General features: G+C 36.2%; 2 protein-coding genes across 4 annotated transcripts; both read left to right on the top strand.

Annotated features, from left to right (window-relative positions):
* Window positions 1–551: 551 nt before the first annotated feature.
* Window positions 552–3,306, top strand: LOC306845011 (GTPase IMAP family member 9-like). Its single transcript, XM_079377493.1, has 5 exons — window positions 552–630; window positions 1,028–1,272; window positions 1,708–1,778; window positions 1,863–2,525; window positions 2,605–3,306. The coding sequence occupies exons 3-5, from the start codon at window positions 1,751–1,753 to the stop codon at window positions 2,895–2,897; spliced, it is 984 nt and encodes a 327-aa protein (XP_079233619.1). The 5' UTR covers window positions 552–630; window positions 1,028–1,272; window positions 1,708–1,750; the 3' UTR covers window positions 2,898–3,306.
* A 5,442-nt stretch (window positions 3,307–8,748) lies between these two features.
* LOC306845348 (E3 ubiquitin-protein ligase TRIM39-like) lies at window positions 8,749–16,205 on the top strand. Of its 3 annotated transcripts, none has more exons than XM_079378089.1 (8): window positions 8,749–8,883; window positions 10,169–10,261; window positions 10,611–11,164; window positions 11,276–11,371; window positions 13,792–14,025; window positions 14,120–14,258; window positions 14,364–14,399; window positions 15,448–16,205. In XM_079378089.1, exons 2-8 carry the CDS (start codon window positions 10,189–10,191, stop codon window positions 15,993–15,995), a joined length of 1,680 nt encoding a protein of 559 aa, XP_079234215.1. In that variant the 5' UTR covers window positions 8,749–8,883; window positions 10,169–10,188; the 3' UTR covers window positions 15,996–16,205. The 3 variants fall into 3 exon arrangements, with proteins under 3 accessions (XP_079234215.1, XP_079234217.1, XP_079234216.1); XM_079378091.1 differs by having other exon boundaries at window positions 8,775–8,883; window positions 14,373–14,399; XM_079378090.1 differs by lacking the exon at window positions 8,749–8,883 and having other exon boundaries at window positions 10,088–10,261; window positions 15,448–16,194.
* Window positions 16,206–20,894: the final 4,689 nt, after the last annotated feature.

Below are 20,894 nucleotides of genomic sequence, written 5' to 3'. Positions count from 1 at the left end.
TTTATGATGCAGCTGCAGTGCAAATTTAATTGTGTAATTTGCACTGCAGGATTATTGAAGTAAACCGCAAAATGTAAAAATATTAGTGCTGTCAAACGATTAATAGTAAAAGTTTGTGTTTGCATAATATATTAATGTGTGCTGTGCATATTTATTATATATATAAATGCACACACATGCATGTATATATTTCATAAAAAAATATTTTATGTATATTAAATATATTTATTTATAATATAGATTATATGAATATAAATATAGACATGTAAATATTTTCAAAATATATACTGTATGTGTGTGAATTTCTATATTATGCAAACAAAAACTTTTATTTTGGATGCGTTTAATCGCAATTAATCGTTTGACAGCACTAAAAAAAATCTTAAAATTATGTAAAAATTTATTTAATATGAAAATATATTAAAAAGAAGATAAAAACGCTTTAATTGTTGAGTTATTGCTGTTAAAAAAACATTAGTGCTGTGTTGTTTGCTAATTATGCACATATAGTACAGTATAGTAATTAGAGGTGGCTGATGTGTGTTTCTTAGGAAAGTGCGAAGCAGTTTGTGTCCAGAAGTCCAGAAGCTGTGGACACTAAACAGCTCCTTTATGCTGATCTGAGAGCTTGTGCCGTTTTTTTTTAATTATTATTAATGTGAGATTAAAGTACAAACCCATATTCCCCATTTGTCTGATTACTGGTCAGGTTATTGATATTTATACACACGGATACTGTGAAGTTTTGAGGTTTACTATTCAAATGAAGAGACATTCCTGTAGTTTAATCAGTACAGCAAGTCACTGTCAAATGTATAAATGTAATGTAAAATAGTAGTTGATGCGTAACATGTCTATGGTAAAATCTACAACGTATATATTTTGGTCCTGTAACTTTTTTTAGTTTCTTTTCCAACAATTGTAATCACATTTTGCATTCACTAGTTCATGTCATGTAACCAGACAGACAGAGAAACTCTTATCTTTATGTATTAACAGTCTGTATGTATTTGTAGATTGAGATCAGTTTTTGGGCAAAGCAATTTAATCAAGTATTTTGTCCTACTAATAGCAATCTTTGCCGACAGAACGGCTAAACACTTCTTCAGACGGTGTACACACCTCCTGCAAGATCACACCACCATCTTATGACCAATACTGTTAAACATTAATTTAGTTCATCAACACCCAAGATTGTTCAAAGTTCAACAGCCAAAAGGAAAGTATACTTTTATACGGAAGTAGAAGTACAGAAAAGCAACCTAATGCGAGGTAGGTTGATACAATATCAAATTTTGCTTCATGTTTGATGTGTTTTCTGTTCTTACATGTACAAAAAGCTTAAGCTTTGTAAGTATATTCTGCTGTTGCATTAGATTTTTGGCATCTCACTCGGAGCTTAAACGAGAAAACCGAAGTCTAAAAATGTCCTTTACATAATGTAATAACGGCAATGTATTTTGGGTGAACTTAATTTTATCTGAGCAGTTGTTATGACATTCACCTTTTATATATTCCATATTTTTCCCTATCATTTGAGAAATCATACCACAAATGAACATGCATAAGTGCTACAAAATTAGTGTTACGCCGTCTGTGATCAGACATTGCTTAATGGTTGTAAAACTGCGATATAAACTGGTTGTTAGTATTAAGTTAAACCTGCAGCACAACAGAACCAACTGCGTGTTTTATTCTTGTTATCAGTTTCCATGAAGAGTATGATGTGAAGCAGCTGCACATATGATCAATGATCATGGCTACTAAATCTCCTCAGGGTGAGTCAATATATCTGTGTGTGGTTTATTACTAAAATACATCATGCAATAATATTAATTTTGATTCCCATTTGCTCTTTAAAGGAGGTTGCTCTGTACAGTCAGAGCTCAGAATTGTGATATTAGGTAATTCTGGAGAGGATAACGATGAAGTGGTCAAAAAAGTGCTAAATCGTGAGAATCTGTCAGAAGAAAAAGATCTGTGCAGATTATATAAGAGTGAACAAGCAGGAAGGAGGATCAGTGTTGTGGAAGCACCAGGATGGGAAAAACACTCAATACAAGAAACGCCAGAGAACATAAAAGAGGAAGTTGTCAGAAGTGTGTCATGTTGTCCTCCAGGACCTCATGCTCTGCTTCTGGTCATACCAGTGAAAACTCTCTCTGAAGAACTTTCAACAGAAATGAAAGCAGCACATGCACACATGGAGTTACTCTCAGAGCGCGTCTGGAAACACACCATCGTGCTGTTTGCTTGTGGTGAAGGAGTGGAGGAACCAGCTATCAAAGAACACAAAATCCTGGACAAGTGTGGAGGACGATCTCATGTTCTTCAGACAAGCACTTGTGAATCTTCAACTCAGATCAGTGAACTCTTTAAGAAGATAGACAATCTGGTGGAGGAGAACTGCAGAGAAGCCTTTATACCACAAGCTTACTATGAGATTCAACTCAAATCAAAAGAAGCATCAGGTGCGACTGAGATCAGGCAGAGACGACATGGAAGTTTGGACAGTCCTCCTAACTGTGAGTATAATTTCACAAAACCTACAGCTGTTCTCACATTCAGGCAAATTAAACACTGATCTATTGTTTTTTTTCACAGATAACAGTGACAAGGCAGATTCAGAGAAGAAAGAAAGCATAGAGACTGCCAAACCTTCGGAAGACATGCCCAAAATCACCATGGACGTCAAACAGGTTGTGGTGATATTGATGGGTGTATTCGGAGCACTTATTGGTGCAGTTGCTGGAGCTGAAAATGGAGTTTCAGGGTCTTGCTCTGGAATAGTGTTTGGTATCATTGTAGGGGTTTTACTTGCAAGTTTCATCATGTACATTTATACTCGCATTTATTCACGTGCTTATTCAAAGCAGCCTGCACAAAGTGCATCATAAGCAACTGAATTATAAGGAGCTGCAAGTTTGTTGAGATAAAAGCTAGCTCAGAAATACAAGTTCAAAAAGTGCAGAATAGAGATAAAAGCCTTTAGTAATGAAACATTGCTTTCTGTGGTGTTAGAACAGTAGGGTAAATACTTAATAATTGTTGCATAATATCAGCATTCATCCTAGACTAGTATGCCTTTTTAATTCTGGCATTATTTTAGGGTCATAACACATTTTGACAAGCTTTATATGCCTTATATTTTTTAAATATGTTTATCTGAAAAAGCTAACAAAACTGATGATTGAAATATTTTGTTGTCTGTTATATTCATGGATTTGCTTGATCTGTTGTGTGAAGGAAGAAAAGAGGAGTCCAGAACAACTGGAACCAGTGTTTTTATAAACAAGTTACACTCATAATGCTTTTCCTTTTTTTAACTCTCTGTGAATGATCTTACACTTGACAGGTTATTTGTTGTTTTTGAACACATCAGCATGCTATATGTTTTGTCACAGGGCTTTAAATAATAACTAAAATAATTTTCTTTATTCAGGATTTTAGAGGTTATACAGTAAGTCTAAACTATAGCATGGGTCAGAAAGCAGATAAAGTTTTGGAAAACATTGACATTCAGTGGTATTTCGTTGGAGTTTAATGATAAGTCATAAACATATATGTCATAAACAATATCAGGCCATTTTCCACGGCCGAAGTTTGCACCTAAAATGCTTTCACACTCAGGCTACTGATAAGACAAGCTCAGGCCCTGGTATTTATATGCAAGAAATGCACCATTTGTTAATGCATTCAAGTACCCAGGTTAAAAAAAGTGCACTTCCATGATGTACTTAAAGTGCTCTGTATTATTGCGCACTAATTAATATACTAAAAATGATTCTTTAGTACTTCTTAAGATAAACTTAGGATGAACTAAGTGCACTCAAGTGTTCTATTTTGGGACACCATAAATATGAACTAAAATGCGCTTGTTTATACTATCTCTGTATTTAAAAAATGCATTTAGTCACCACTTGTAGTACACTTGAGTGTGCTAGTGTATGAAAGATGGGTTCAAGGTTCAAGGTAGATGTTCTATCTACAGAGATAGATAGTATGAGTGCACTGTTGATCTTAAGTTTATCTTAAGAAGTACTAAAGAATCATTTTTTGTATATTAAGTAAAAAATTAGTGCACAAAAATAGAGCACTTTAAGTACATTATGGAAGTGTACTTTTTTAACCTGGGTAAATACACACAAATTATGATATAATGTACTGTCTATTAATAGTTTCAAAATGCTTGACATTTTATGGCAAATTGCTTGAGTCTCAAAATCACCATGTACAATAATATATAGTATAGTTTCGTGGACCGGAAAATGTGCGTACTAATGGTGCAAAATCACAGGATCTACACTGGTGAGTTTATATACAGTGGGGAAAAAATGATTTGATCCCCTGCTGATTTGGTTTGTTTGCCCACTGACGAAGAAATGATCAGTCTATATTTTAATGGTAGGTTTATTTTATCAGCGAGAGACAGAAAAAATCCAGAAAAACGCATTTCAAAAAAGTTATAAATTGATTTGCATTTTAATGAGTCAAATAATTATTTGACCCCTTCGCAAAACATGACTTAGTGCTTGGTGGCAAAACCCTTGTTGGCAATCACAGAGGTCAGATGTTTCTTGTAGTTGGCCACCAGGTTTGCACACATCTCAGGAGGGATTTTGTCCCACGCCTCTTTGCAGATCCTCTTCAAGACATTAAGGTTTCGAAGCTGACGTTTGTCAACTCGAACCTTCAGCTCCCTCCACAGATTATCTATGGGATTAAGGTCTGGAGACTGGCTAGGCCACTCCAGGACCTTAATGTGCTTCTTCTTGAGCCACTCCTTTGTTGCCTTGGCCGTGTGTTTTGGATCATTGTCATGCTGGCTTCAATGCCCTGGCCCTGACGGTATATGGCCCCGTCCATCGTCCCTTTGATGTGGTGCAGTTGTCCCCTTAGCAGAAAAACACCCCTACGGTGGGGATGGTGTTCTTGGAGTCATAAGCAGCATTCCTCATCCTCCAAACATGGCGGATAAGAGCTGGATTTTGGTCTCATCTGTCCACAACACTTTCACCCAGTTCTCCTCTGAATCATTGGCAGACTTCAGACGGGCTGTACATGTGCTTTCTTGAGCACGGGGACTGCAGGATTTCAGTCCTTCATGGTGTAGTGTGTTACCAATTGTTTTCTTGGTGACTATGGTCCCAGCTGCCTTGAGATCATTGACAAGATCCTCCCATGTAGTTCTGGGCTGATTCCTCACCGTTCTCATGATCATTGAAACTCCACGAGGTGAGATCTTACATGGAGCCTCAGTCCGAGGGAGATTGACAGTTAGTTTGTGTTTCTTCCATTTATGAATAAATCGCTCCAACTGTTGTCACCTTCTCACCAAGCTACTTGGCGATGGTCTTGTAGCCCATTCCAGCCTTGTGTAGGTCTACAATCTCGTCCCTGACATCCTTGGACAGCTCTTTGGTCTTGAACATGGTGGAGACTAACTGTTGTATAATCTGAAATATTGGTGTGTTTTTGACAGATGGTTGAAGTGTATGACTCTAGCAGAGAGCTTGTGAAAATTGATCCATGCAGATGGACCCCAGACAATGACATGTCCTTCTGGCTATGCCGAAACCATCCTACAGGTCTGAAATCCCCTCACTGCTAATTTATTGAACCTTTAGACCAAATATTAAAACAAAAGTTTACATATGTGTTGAGTATCTTATTTTATCTATTAGGCTTTTATGACTTGAATAGTCTGATATAGAGAGAATATACAAGAAAACAACAACTCCGTTTTGTTCAGAGACTCAAACCGAGCAAAAATTTGCAATTTGGCGCAGATGCTGAAGTTTATGATTCTTGTAAATCAATGAGATCTTTATAACAGTATGTCAGATACTTACATCAAATGTTCGAAATATCAGTCGTCGCTATGCATCTCCAATAATGTCTCAGTAAGATGAGATTTAAATGATCCAAACATTTAATGCAATGCAATCCAATAATGATTGAGAGATGAAGTAATAAACGCTCCTCAAAAGCCTGATGAGACGTGAATCACAAGCTGAAGGTGTATGTTTGTACAATTAAAAGGCCTTTTCATTGCTAAAAAAAACAATTTATGAACTATCAATCAGGTGACAGAAGGCATGGAGTAGATTGTGAACAACAGGCTTAACTGCAAACTTTGATCATGTGGATCATTTAGAGGCCTATCAAATATGATACAGTAAGGTTAATAATGCATGATGTGTATTTCATCATTAAGTCAGATCTGCAGGATGAAGTGGCTCTTCTCATTTATTTCTCGTCTGGTTTATCCGTCAGTATTTGTCCACGTCTCCACATGCAGAACCTCCTCACTTTGTCCATCACATCAAATCCACCATCCAGTTTCTGCTGGATCATCCGACCGCAGACGGGTTGTTTCCAGGCGGTCAGCCGCATCTGTACCGCCGCGCTGAGGACGGCCGCTGGAAGAGAGCCTAACCTCTGACCTCTGACCCCCACTGTAACCCAACTAAAGGCCTTTGACGTCTGATGTTTAAAGTAGAAGCTCCTTTACACTGATCTGAACTGAAACACGCTGATTGAAGATCAGATTGAGTGTTTAAAGAGTGACTTCTGCTCAGAGTGAAATATCCGGCCCTTACAAATAAATAAGAGTCTATGGACTATTTCTTTTCATTTTTATTTCATACATGTTTGATAACTCTGCCCAACATTATTTAATTATCATAGCATAAGTAGTTCTGCCAAATTTCTCTTTAAAGCTATAATCAGACTTTGATTTACAGCCATTTGAAATTGTTTTTGGTTTTCCTGGGGACTCTACTGGGCCCCTGAGGATGGAAGGGCAGTACAACATACACAGATCTATTCTCAATATCACAACAAACTGTGCTGAGTCACATTTTTAAGATTGACTTTTCAACAACTTGCCAATATCTAAGTTGCAAGTCATAGTTATCTTAGAATAGGAATAGACCCCAAAAAATATATATCAGTGCCTATTTGGAATGGGCTTCATTTATTTAATTAGATCAGGAGCAAGAATACAGTGTTGACAGTAAACAAAGACAGCAATTTAAACAACTGATATATATTGTGCCACACATTCATTAAGACAAGGTATACAGCGTGTGGTTAATTGTGCAAAAGCCATACAATTCATGCAAAGCAAAGAATCATAATATAAAAGACATAATTTGTATCTCTGTGTCAAATATTCCTCATCTTAGTCATCCTCAGGTGCTAAACATTAGTTAAGTCCATGCACATCTTGCTAATAGTACAGAATATGATTCATGTTGATCTTTCCTTGGTGCATTACCCTCCGTTGTGCACGAGGTGTCTGTAGCAATAGTCCATGCAGTCTCTTCTAATGCATCTTTCAGCCTTTATGTAACTGAATGTCTTTAATATGACTAAATGTTCATGTCTCAATTATAACACTCATGGTAATTATGTGTATTGTTTACAAAATTAGATGGTTTATTTACCAAACACCTAATACAGAATACTCCCCATACTTTACTTTACTGGATGATACATCATAAAGACAGCTAAAGTAGCATATAAAGACAAATCATACTCAATAAAAATGTGTTATGTTAAAACCATATTATTTTAATCAGATGAAGCCACCCAAATGCATGTATGGTAAAATGTCCTGAACATCATAGAATCACCTGGAGTCTCTGACAGTCCTCTGTGTTTTCCTCACACTCACCACCTGCATGGTGTAGATGTCCTGAGGGACGAAACATGTATTTAGTGTGTGGTAAATTAATTAAAAAAAAATATATATATCATATTTTTATTTAGAATTGTTGCACTGGACTTACCATTGATTCTTGTTGGAGGTACGGGCCAAAATAATCCCTCCACCACTATCTTGCAGTTGTTCAGATGTGAAATTTATTTTTATGGGCTGTAACATCTGAATGTTCATGAATGCAGTCTCTATAGCAGATACCTGATGGGTTCAGGCAGCAGTGCTTCACTTGGTCGCCATAGAATTGATTAGAATTGACTGGAGATTTGCCTAGTAGGCAAACTGACTGATTGGAATAGCTATATTTTGCCAATATCTCGCCTTAGACAATACTTCTAATATTTCCTTTACTGTACGTACAGTAGGCTACACAAGAATTTTACATAAAAAATTGGAATTAGGCTACATTTATTATTTAAATAATTGTGTACAAGGGATGTATTGGCAAAGAAAAAAAAACGTGTAAATCACTATATATGTAATACAAGCTTTACAGTTTGACAATGTGTTATTTTAAAAGTAATTTTAATTAAAAATACATCGGACGTTTTAACCCAGTCGGTGGAATTGTCAGACGGTCCCTTAACCATCAAACACATAAAGCTTCAAAACTTTCTCCAGTTTATGTTTACTGCTACTATACACGTTTTTAAATATTTTTTCATATCAATATGCAACCACTTCATATCGACATTATTTGTGTTCCCCCAAAACCGCCAAACTCAAACACATTATTAATGAATCATACTATACTCTACATAGTTTGATTTTATTAATAATGTGTTTACTGAGTTTGGCATTTTAAAAACACTGTTTTAACTCATTAAGCCACGTTAAGTGTATTTCTTATGGGAAGAAAACGCTTGACAATAGAGCCATTTTTTTTTTTTTTTAGATTTACGAGGAAACTCTTCATAAATGTTGCCAAATAATCAAGTCTGCTAAAATATCTTCTTCATGAGCTGACCAACAGACACACATGAACCAACACACAACTACAGGAGGAGCTCTGACATCACTGTAGTTCAGTGAGAGACTCGGAGAAAGAGAAAGAGAAACTTAATCTGCAACAATATGGACGCCTGAAAAGATCAAACTATAAACAACAGAATATTGAGTCGATTAAAGACCCTTGTGAACACATCTGATACTCAGAGGCAAGTGATAGAAATATAAGAGAGATTGTGCTGAACAGGTTTCTGATGGCAGGGTCTGGTTTAGTAGGGTTTATATCAGACTGGAATGAGTTGAACAGAAGCAGGTTTAAGCGTCAAATACTCAGCTGCTTTAGTTGATTAATTCACTGAAACTGTGTCAGAATTGTATTAACAGTGTGTCATTTGATTGAACAAAGTTCGGTGTTTCTGTCATTTTGCCTCATGACATAAAGACTAAAGAAACAGGAAGTAAATAACCTGCTGAAAAACTGAACAAACCTGCTGCATTAACTATTATGCAATATGCGTTTTAATGATTCATTTTATGGTTGAATGAGTACAATGCTATGAGTAAGTCCTAAACTTTATTTTGTTTTTTAAAAATGACGTGTTTAAAACAAAAAGTTAGATTTGTCTCTCTCAGGGGAATTACAACAACTTTCTCAAATATTTTTGTGCACAATTATTAGCCAATTCGATTATAAAGGACGTTTCTTCATTTGTCTCAGTGTGAAACAATTAGTAAACAAGAAAAAAATACAAAACAAAATACAAAAATGTAATAATATTTTACTGTCCTTTCAGTGGCCAGTGTAGCCATCCTTCTTTTCAATGACTTTCCTGAGCCGCCTCTCCATACAGTTAATCAATGATTTGTTCTCGATCAGTTGTAGCTGATAGAAATACCACCACAGACTCAGAGATGTGTACTGTTTTCCCTCACTGTAAACCTCATGCTTGAGAACGACCCACAGGTTCTCAACTGGGTTCAGATCAGGTGAGGAAGGGAGCAGGACATTATTCTGTCATCTTTGAAGCCTTTTCTGGCAGCCAATCAGTGAATACTTGACTGCATGCGGTGGAGCTTTGTCCTGCATAAAGATCGTGGTCTTTCTGGATGCTGCTGACTTCTTCTTGTAACGCTGTTTGAAGAAAGTGTCTTACAGAAATTTCCAATAGTTTTAGGAATGCATTTTCAGTCCGTCTGCAACCCAAAAAGGTCCAACTCTGCAATCCCTTATTAACAATTACACATCACCTGAATTATTATTATTTTTTTAATATATTCTTTGTGCTTTCTTTAATCTAAACAGCTCAGATTGTTCAGTGAGTTCATGAGTCTGTGTTTCAAATGAATGATTGTGTTTCTCTCACTATCACTTATAAACAAGCTTTAACTTATTTAATATAAATATTGATTGAGTTGTCATGATCTAATTTGATTTTAATTCTAAAAACGAGAAAATAACTTTTGCTGTAAAATACAATATTTGTTCTTGAAAAGGTTTGAAGAGATAAAGAACGATGGCAGAATCTTCACCAACATCAACAACAGCAAGAAAAACCAGGAGACGGAGTATTGAATATGATCCTCCATGTAAGTCCATAACCCAGAAAACACTGAGTGTATGAATGACTTTTACTCTCAAATAATGTTTAATATGTACAGCAGATAATTAAATAAGTTCAGCTTAACTCAGTATTTCTTGTTAATGTATTTATTAGGTAAGTGGTCATGAAATGAGCTTCACATTAATATTAGGGTTCATTTTACAATAATAACCAGCTGACTGAACATGATCTCTTTATATTTGAGTTTCTTTAGTCAGCACTCTTTGTCTCTAAACACTCTTTACATTCATCCGGCTTCATGAGGTGCATCATGGGATTCTTTATAAACAGTATTGAAGGAGTTCACACTAATCATAATTAATGTCTCTTTCCAGTCATGTCATCCTCCATTAGTTCACTGACTGAGGAGCTTCAGTGCTCGATATGTCTGGAGGTGTTCACTGATCCAGTCTCGACTCCATGTGGACACAACTTCTGCAAGACCTGTCTGAATAAGTGCTGGGACAACAGCCAGACCTGCAGCTGTCCATACTGTAAAGAAACATTCAAGAACAGACCTGATCTCAAGATTAATACCACACTCCGAGAGCTCGTAGATCACTGTAAAAAGAAAAGTCCTGAGAAAACAACTGAAGTTCTGTGTGACGTCTGTGAGGAAAGAAAGCTGAAAGCCCTGAAGTCGTGTCTGGTGTGTCAGAGCTCTTACTGTGAAACTCACCTGGAGCCTCATTTGAGAGTGGCAGGTTTGAAGAAACACAAACTGATGGATCCTGTGAGTAATCTGGAGGACTATATATGTCAGAAACATGAGAGACCTCTGGAGCTGTTCTGTAGAGATGATCAGACGTGTGTGTGTTCGATCTGCTCTGTTAAAGACCACAAGAACCACAACACTGTTCCTATAGAAGAAGAGAGTGAGGAGAAGAAGGTAAAGCACTGATATCATGAGGAATAACAGCTCATTATGAAAACATATTGCGATCAGTGTTATGATTTGATCAGTGTTATGATAAATGTGTCTGTGTTGCTCTCTCTATAGACTGAACTGATGAAGACACAGAAAGACGTGCAGAAGACGATCCAAGACAGAATCAAGAAGATTCAAGAAATCAAACACTCAGCAGAAGTCAGAAAAGTGAGTTTAAAATAATGAAATAGTAAAATACATTTAAGTATTATATATAATGTTGTTGTATTAGTATAGTTGGGTAGCTGTGTTCTATTCTGAAGGGCTCATCACTACTGTATGTCCTAATCCCTTTTAAGGGTTTACCCTCCAGAGTGAGATCTTTGAAGGGATGGTGTAGGAAACCAAAACCAGTTCCTTATAAACACTTTTGTGTCATTTTACAACATCTGCATCACAAATCAAATATGCACAAAGGATCATGGAAGTCAAAAGTGTCCATCAATTGTATGCAGTATAGCGGCCATGATACTCTGAAGTGCTCTTCGGAGGCAGATCTATCCTGCTTGAAACTTAGCAGGTGCTTCTCATTTTTTATTTGTGCATCCTCGTTTCCTCTCAGATTGTGTCTTTGATAACACACACTACCCAGTTTTGTCACTAATGGCGATTTCCACAAAACCATTGGTGAGTGAAAATTGGGGCTAAAATTGTTCAGTGTGAACCTGCCATTAACTCCAGCACCTTAAGATGCAAAGCATCCAACGGAGGAGGAATCGAAGGAAAACATGTCTATTGAAATATTCTTGATCACTGGAGCATCACTTCAGAGCATCATCGGCTGCATTTACGTGATCTGCCATTATGTGTTGAAGTTTGCTTATATAAAACATCCATAATAAATATAATTAGAGCAAGATGCACTGAAAAAAATGATATGAATTTTTTGAAGGTACAGTAAGTGGTTGGAAACCATTTATTTTAGCTATAAACTAAATTTATTTAATGTAGATAAAATAAATTGATTGTAACCACTTACCTTAAAACAAAATTAGTATTATTTGTTTATCAGTATGCCTGTCAAGATGGTGAACGTGATTTCACCAAGTGCAACGTGTTCCTGGATCAACATCCATATTGATACTGGAACAATATTCAAATCAACCAATCAGAATTGAGAGATAAGTTCACAGGAAATGTCCATTTTAGCCTTACATCCAGAGTTAGGTGCTTCTACACCCTTGTTATTCAACCATCATTTCCCTCTGATTTTAGGGATAAATTATGGGTAAGGATTAGGGGTAAGGATATGATTAGGTCTATATTTTTGCACAATTATTGTTTTTTATATATTTTTTATATATATTAAAAATATATGTAGATTTTTGGCAAAATCACGGTGACCTGTTAGGATATGTGAAATATATGATTTATTGAAACTGCAAAAGTAAAACTAAAATTATTGTGACAGATGTGGGAGGATAATTTATAAAGAAAAGCCTTCCACATTGGATACACCTGTTTATCCTCTCATATAGCTCCTCTGGAAGCTTTCTCACTCCTCGTTCCATGCAGTACAATTAGAGAATTGAAATGTCCTTCAAATGACTGACTTTGATCAGTTTCTGGACTGAAGTATGGAGGAGCGAGGGAATGAGGAAGCATTAATCTGAGTTTTGAGAAGCACTCTGTGTATTAGTGTTGGGGATTTTACAGCGACTCTTTCTGTAGATTACATTGTTTCACCAGTAGGTGATCGCAACACATAGCTATACAGCATAGTTAATAACAATTCAACACATTCAGAAAATCACAACACTCCCCTCCCTCCAAACACAGCTCTCACACAACAGCAGACACATAAACTAGCCAAAACGCTTTACATTTCTTGAAATAATAAATTCTGAACATTAAACCTAAACTGTCAGTCATTATTCACCTGTTTCTTGTGGTTTCTCATTAAAATGTAAAAAAGTAAATAGTATAAATTACATCACTAATGTCATAGAATAGCATTGAACCGCAGTGTTACAACCTTCCCCGTCTGCGCAACTGGAATAAAACCTAATTAAAATAAAGCAGATTTGTCTCATTTTAAATGAATACTAAAAACTGAGATGAAAAATTTACTTCAGGCACAAATTTACTTTTGCTGTGGTAAAATAAATGTTCAGCGATATCTTCAAAAGCGTTTTGAATTTTGGCACTTTTTTCTCTTTATAGTGTTGATATGGCAACTAGTAAATACTGTAAATGTTGTTATGCTAGCATGTGTGGAAATATTTAAACCACGTGTGTTACAACTAACCCTGTGTTACTTTGTGCCCCGCGCTCCCCTACAAACAAGACAACTAACAATCATTTATGTTATTGTTGTACAGTTGCAATCACACTGTTGTTCTGAATATCATCATGACTGTGATTACCTGATCACTTACTACAGTAATAGCACACCTCTCCTCAACATGACTGAAAAACACATGATTTAAGGAATCATTCAGTGCAAACGGTGCAGGATGAAGTTTATACTTCAGTTGAGGGATTCTGAAACCCCTTAAAAACACATGTATGTGAAGAAAACAATGTATGAGCAACAATAACACAGATTAAACACTGCTAATAATTTGTTGACTGTCCTGGTTGAGCAGAGAAACACAGAGGAGGAGAAAGCAGCCCGTGTGGAGCTCTTCACTGATCTCATCCGCTCCATTGAGAGATGTCAGACTGAACTGCTGGAGATGATGGAGGAGCAGCAGAAAGCAGCAGAGAAACAGGAGCAAGAGCTGATTGAAGAGCTGGAGCAGGAGATCACTGAGCTAAAGATGAGAAACACTGAGCTGGAGCAGCTCTCACACACTGAAGATCACCTCCACCTCCTACAGGTCAGTCAACATGATCTCTCTGATCAATGATAATGCAGTATATGACACCATAACACTCCCCATGCTGAAGGATTGCTCCTCTCTCCTGCTGTAGATTCACTCATCCCTGTGCAGCTCTAGAAACACCAGGAACTGGCCTGAGATCAGTATGAAGACTCATGAGAGTCTGGAGACTCTGAGGAGAGCTCTGAACCAACTGAAGGACACTATAGATGACAAACTCACACAAACTGGTACATCAATACATACACTGATCAGATAGAAACAAGAGGATTTACTCTGTTATTTATATATAACCTTAATCTTAACCTGATCTGCTGATGTTTTCTTGTCATTAGTCTCTACAGAGCTGAAGTGGATGCAGCAGTATGCAGGTACAGTGTGCTGTCTGCACTACACTAGTTTACATTCATACACTCACAGCTTCATTACTGCTCTACAATCTGATTAAACAGCCTGCTCTCATGATTATACTAGATATTAATACCTAACATTTACAAGCACAAAACATACATTTTTGTACGTTTTTATTGATGCTAAAACGTACCATTTAGACGTATTTCAATGTTTAAAACGTAAAAATCGATACGTATTTTTAGCTAAACAAAACTTTCCGTAAAATATTTACGTATCTTTTCTATCATTAAGATATTCGTATCAATGCATTTTTATTATTTTATCAATAAGCGATTTAGATTTTAGACCCCTTAATCTACCCCCAAACCTAAACATAACCATTTTATAGCGAACATAAAAGGACCGAAATATGCAGGAAAATTACCATTTTAGTATCAATATAGCATTAAAAATGTTTTTATAGTCGCTAATCCCAGTCCTACATCTAAAGCTAAACATAGCTATTTCTGTACAGTAACGTTATAAGAAAAACATGACAGACAGAAAACTGGATTACAGTCATTCATGTATTGTGCTGCAGCCGCAGTCCTCTCTGATGGAATACAGCAGGTCTGTGTGAGGTGCAGAGCAGAATTTATGTTGTTAATCACTGAAAATATTATCAGATAATTCTCCTGATCCTCTCGCTCTCAGTGAACTCATGAAGGCGCCGGCGCACTCACATCTTTCAAACACACACCTCACCAGAAACACGGCATGTCGCAATCTGTGACGAATGCAAGCGAGAGCCAATGAGCGTTCGATTATCCTGCAGTAAAACCTGTCGTTTGAAGCGGCAACATCTGAATTCGTAACGGACGCGTCAGTCAGCGCGGGCTTCTCTGTTTCCGGTCGCTGGACTCGCTGCTCGGGATGAGATGAAGATCGCAGAATAAAGGCTTGGATTTGGGTCTGTTTCTCAATACATAAGAATTATCATGAGATCACGCTGGATTAAATATTAGAAACATCATCATCACAGAATCTGTGTATTGTGAGTTTGATTGATATTCTGTGTTTTCTCAGTGGATGTGACTCTGGATCCTGATACAGCTCAACCTTATCTCATTCTGTCTGATGATGGAAAACAAGTGAGACATGGAGACATTAGACAGAAACTCCCAGACAAACCAGAGAGATTTGATACATGTGGCTGTGTCTTGGGAAAGGAGGGATTCTCCTCAGGGAGATTTTATTTTGAGGTGCAGGTGAAGGGAAAGACTAAATGGGATTTAGGAGTGGCCAGAGAATCCATTCACAGGAAGGGATCGATCTCACTGAGTCCCAGTGATGGATGCTGGACTGTGTGTCTGAGGAATGGAGATGAATATAAAGCCGGTGCTGATCCTCCTGTCTCTCTGTCTCTGAGAGTGAAGCCGCAGCGGGTCGGTGTGTTTGTGGATTATGAGGAGGGTCTGGTCTGCTTTTATGATGCAGAGTCCAGCTCTCATATCTACTCTTTCACTGCCCAGTCTTTCACTGAAAAACTCTATCCATTATTTAACCCAGGCCTTAATGATGGAGGTAAAAACTCAAGCCCACTGATCATCACATCTGTCAATTATAATAAATAATATACTCCTGAAATGAAATACAATATTAAAATAATTAATGATTTATAAAAATAAATGTTTATAATTACAATTTTGAAAACATTTTGTGCTGCTAGTTTTTATCATTTGTTTTTCAATTTCTATAATGTTTGTTTATGCTATAATTACATTTTCTCATGTTCTGTGATATTACTGTAATAAATCAGACGGCAAAACCTTGATATGTATCATAGAACTGTATGATTACTATATTCATATACAACGGTATGTACATAGTACTGTAAGATACATAAAAATAGCATGATATTATGTTCATAGTAGTGTCCAAAAGACATGATCTTACCATAGTACCATGCCACATGTTAACACAACGGCACAATGAGGTACGTTTTACTATAAAAATAGAACAGAATTACTTAGAAGTGAATTAAGTTTTAAAGAAATAGACAGAATAACAACAAAAGAGAGGTCAATGAGGAATAAAAGAACGCAATGTTGAGTAATCCACTGCAGAAACTATCAGTGTGACAGTAAAGTTTTCTCAAAGACCCTGACAGATTATTATTCACAAAAGTGTAAAAATATTGTGTTTTGAAGAGAGATGTAGCTCTATATGATTCTCCAGGGGTGTATTCCAGAAAGCACAGCTAATTTAGCTTCAGCTAAACCCTGAACTTTGGGTTGATTAACCCCAAACCTTGCTAACTCGAGGTATGTTGCTCCAAAAACGCGTCCGGGAGTGAGTTCATTAAGCTCAGAGTATGTTCCTGGTTAAGACTCGAGACATTCTCAACAGAGCCACGAATCAATGAGTCACTATGGAAACGGACGCACCGTGCTGTTTCTTTCTTTTTCTTTTGTTCAATGGTCGTTTACATGCTTAGTGCATATCGCCACCTAATTGATGGTTGGGTAATCCTTGAGAACATGACTTATATTTTTTTGTTTGATGCTAATTATATATTAAGTCATATCAGATATGAATTTTTATTATAGAAAATGCCAATCCATGTGTGAGATGATAATATAAAATGTAATAAGTATATATAATATAATAAATTAAATATTACCGTGTCATAGTCTTTTATAATTTATACAAATAACTGCTATATATACCAATAAAATAAATAAAATAACCATATTAGAATAATATATTACCTTATTTATTACTTACATTAGCGCTTATATATATATATATATTTATAAATAAGGCTATATTATATATTCTAATATTATATAATGTTGTGCGCTATCTGTCAGGCCCACTGAAGGCTGATTCTGCTTTGTCTGCCATCGCTCAGGGGCGTAGATTACACGGGGGACGTGTCCCCCCCACTTTTTATAAAAAGTAAATTTTCATTGGACAGTTGTGTTCTCGACATGTTGAGGTTTTAATGGAGTAATGTACATAAATGCAGAATGATTTGAAATTCAAATAGACAAGATAGTTTATACAGGACGTTAACGTTTCCATGGCAATCAGTCACTCAGTTTGTGACGTCACGACATGCCCATCATTCATTAGAGGTCGAGATGAGTTCAAAGCGGCAGGAAACTCTTCACTCCTCTTTTACGAAGAATTCAAGCAGCGTAAGTTGGCATGTGGGATCCGAATAGTGTTGCACAATGTTGAGTGACTCTGCCTATTGCTCTTGTTGAATAATTAGCAAGTTTTGATGTTCATTATATGGAGAAAAAAAAGCTGCCCGGACAAACATGCACTTATTTATTTTCAGTGTATTTTTCCGTAACTCTTTTGTAACGTCTTTTATTTTAACACGTATGTTTGTTATCAGAACCCTTCAGATAAGAATAAAGATAATGTTGAACTGAGATTTTACAGCGTTTGCAGCATTGTGGCATAATGTATTTGAATCATGCAAGCACTGACTGATACAGGACCGATCTTTATTTAGGGGTGCTCTGTCATTATTGCACTAATTTGACGTTTTTATGTGTTGTCAAGAATGAACAAGAAACAGTCAGCCTAGGTTTGTTAGCAGAATCAGGATGACACACAAGAAAAACAAACTTCACAGCTGAGAAGAACTGATAGAGTGGCTTTTAACACCTGGCTGTTTTTACATTGTATCAAATATATTAATACACAAGCGTTTGTAGGATTATATATGGACCAATCATAGAAAACACATAATTAGTCAAATATAGAAAAATAACATTAGTATGATGAACAACTTCTCAGCTATCATTTTTAACTCGGTAGGTAATTATTAGCTTGCATATTGGTTGTTTATTAGCACTTAAGCACATATTAATTCTGTATTCTTCATGACCATATTCTGCATCCCATAATCCTAAACTTCCTAAACTAATTTAGGATACAAATGATTGGTTATTGCCCAGCAGTGCACTTAATTTATTATGTTCTTCTGTATGTCACTATTCCCTGTATGTACATGTTTCAAACACTACTTCATTTGCTGTAGACAGAGGCAGAAGTGAATTCAGCTGAGAGTGAATGAGGCAGAAAGTTTCAGTGAGGCTTCAGAGGTAAAGATTATTTACAGCATTGTCTATGATAAGATATTTATTTTAACATAGACTAATCAGACTAATGTATAATAGAACAGAATAAAGAAGTATGTGAATGTGCAAGTATCCATTACTGTGTGCCATGTACTCTACATACAACACTCACTAAATACAATCTGAAATATGTAAACAATAGTACCCTTATAAGGACATCTTTGTAACTTATACTCAAAAAGGTGCACATATAGAGTACCAGTATGTACTGTAATGTACAACTATGAAACTTTTTGGGGTAAATAAGGTACAAAGATGTCCTTTTAATGGTACTGTCCCAGTGACAAGCTGTTGTATTTCTTTCTTTCTTTCTTTTTCTTTTTTCTCTCTTTCCTTCTGTTTTATAATCATATATAATAATATAATCATAAAGAATATTAAGCAAAAAGGTATGATTAAAAATAAAACCTGTCAATTAGACAAGGGTTAATTGAAAAAAAAAAACAGAAAAAAACCCAGGTATAACAATTTGAAATGATGGCTACGCCCCTGCCATCGATTATTTAATTATTCAACCAATCTGTCAAAATAACATTTTAAATGGAACAGCTGATTTAGCATATATATATGCAAAAGCCATACAATTCATGCAAAGCAAAGAATCATAATATAAAAGGCATAATTTGTATCTCTGTGTCAAATATTCCTCATCTTAGTCATCCTCAGGTGCTAAACATTAGTTAAATCCATGCACATCTTGCTAATAGTACAGAATATGATTCATGTTGATCTTTCCTTGGTGCATTACCCTCCGTTGTGCACGAGGTGTCTGTAGCAATAGTCCATGCAATCCCTTCTAATGCATCTTTCAGCCTTTATGTAACTGAATGTCTTTAATATGACTAAATGTTCATGTCTCAATTATAACACTCATGGTAATTATGTGTATTGTTTACTAAATTAGATGGTTTATTTACCAAACACCTAATACAGAATACTCCCCATACTTTACTTTACTGGATGATACATCATAAAGACAGCTAAAGTAGCATATAAAGACAAATCATACTCAATAAAAATGTGTTATGTTAAAACCATATTATTTTAATCAGATGAAGCCACCCAAATGCATGTATGGTAAAATGTCCTGAACATCATAGAATCGCATTCAGTTTCCTTCTCATCATCAGAGCTCTCCTGGATTTCTTCCTCTTGCTTGCTTATCCATGTCCCTATCATAAACTTCTTCCATGACTTAAACAATGTGCAATTGTAACCCAGCACACTACAGTACAACTGAAGAACAAAAGACATGTGAGCAATTCAAATCAAATCACTTTATTGTCAATACCATGAACGCAAGTGTACAGGTGGTGAAAGTCTTTTGTGTAAACTGCAGCATGACATTATGGATGACAAGTATTGGATATATATGCAACACATGTGTAAGGGACACAATACAGATAGAGAACAACATGGTAAATATTAAGCTATATAGAGAGCATTTGGGTGAGGTTGGTGTGCTGTGTATGGCGTTACTGGTACGAGTTCAGTTCAGTCTGATTGTCTGTGGAAAGAACTTGTCTCACAGTCTGTTGGTGAAGGTCCTGTGATAGCATCTGCCTGATGGTAACGATGAGAGCAATCCATGGCTCGGGTGCCTGGAGTCTCTGACAGTCCTCTGTGCTTTCCTCACACACACCACCTGCATGGTGTAGATGTCCTGAGGGACGAAACATGTATTTAGTGTGTGGTAAATTAATTTAAAAAAAAAATATATATCATATTTTTATTTAGAATTGTTGCACTGGACTTACCATTGATTCTTGTTGGAGGTACGGGCCAAAATAATCCCTCCACCACTATCTTGCAGTTGTTCAGATGTGAAATGTATTTTTATGGGCCGTAACATCTGAGCTGTCTCAGTAGAGCTGTTCATGAATGCAGTCTCTATAGCAGATACCTGATGGGTTCAGGCAGCAGTGCTTCACTTGGTCGCCATAGAATTGATTAGAATTGACTGGAGATTTGCCTAGTAGGCAAACTGACTGATTGGAATAGCTATATTTTGCCAATATCTCGCCTTAGACAATCCTTCTAATATTTCCTTTACTGTACGTACAGTAGGCTACATAAGAATTTTACATAAAAAATTGGAATTAGGCTATTATTATTATTTAAATTATTGTGTACAAGGGATGTATTGGCAAAGGAAAAAAAACGTGTAAATCACTATATATGTAATACAAGCTTTACAGTTTGACAATGTGTTATTTTAAAAGTAATTTTAATTAAAAATACATCGGGCGTTTAACCCAGTCGGTGGAATTGTCAGACGGTCCCTTAACCATCAAACACATAAAGCTTCAAAACTTTCTCCAGTTTATGTTTACTGCTACAATACACGTTTTTAAATATTTTTTCATATCAATA

This window comes from Barbus barbus (assembly GCF_936440315.1).
Source record: "Barbus barbus genome assembly, chromosome: 25".
NCBI classification, from domain to species: Eukaryota; Metazoa; Chordata; class Actinopteri; order Cypriniformes; family Cyprinidae; genus Barbus; species Barbus barbus.
Note: the sequence above shows the minus strand (reverse complement) of the source record. Positions and strands in the feature narration are given on the sequence as shown.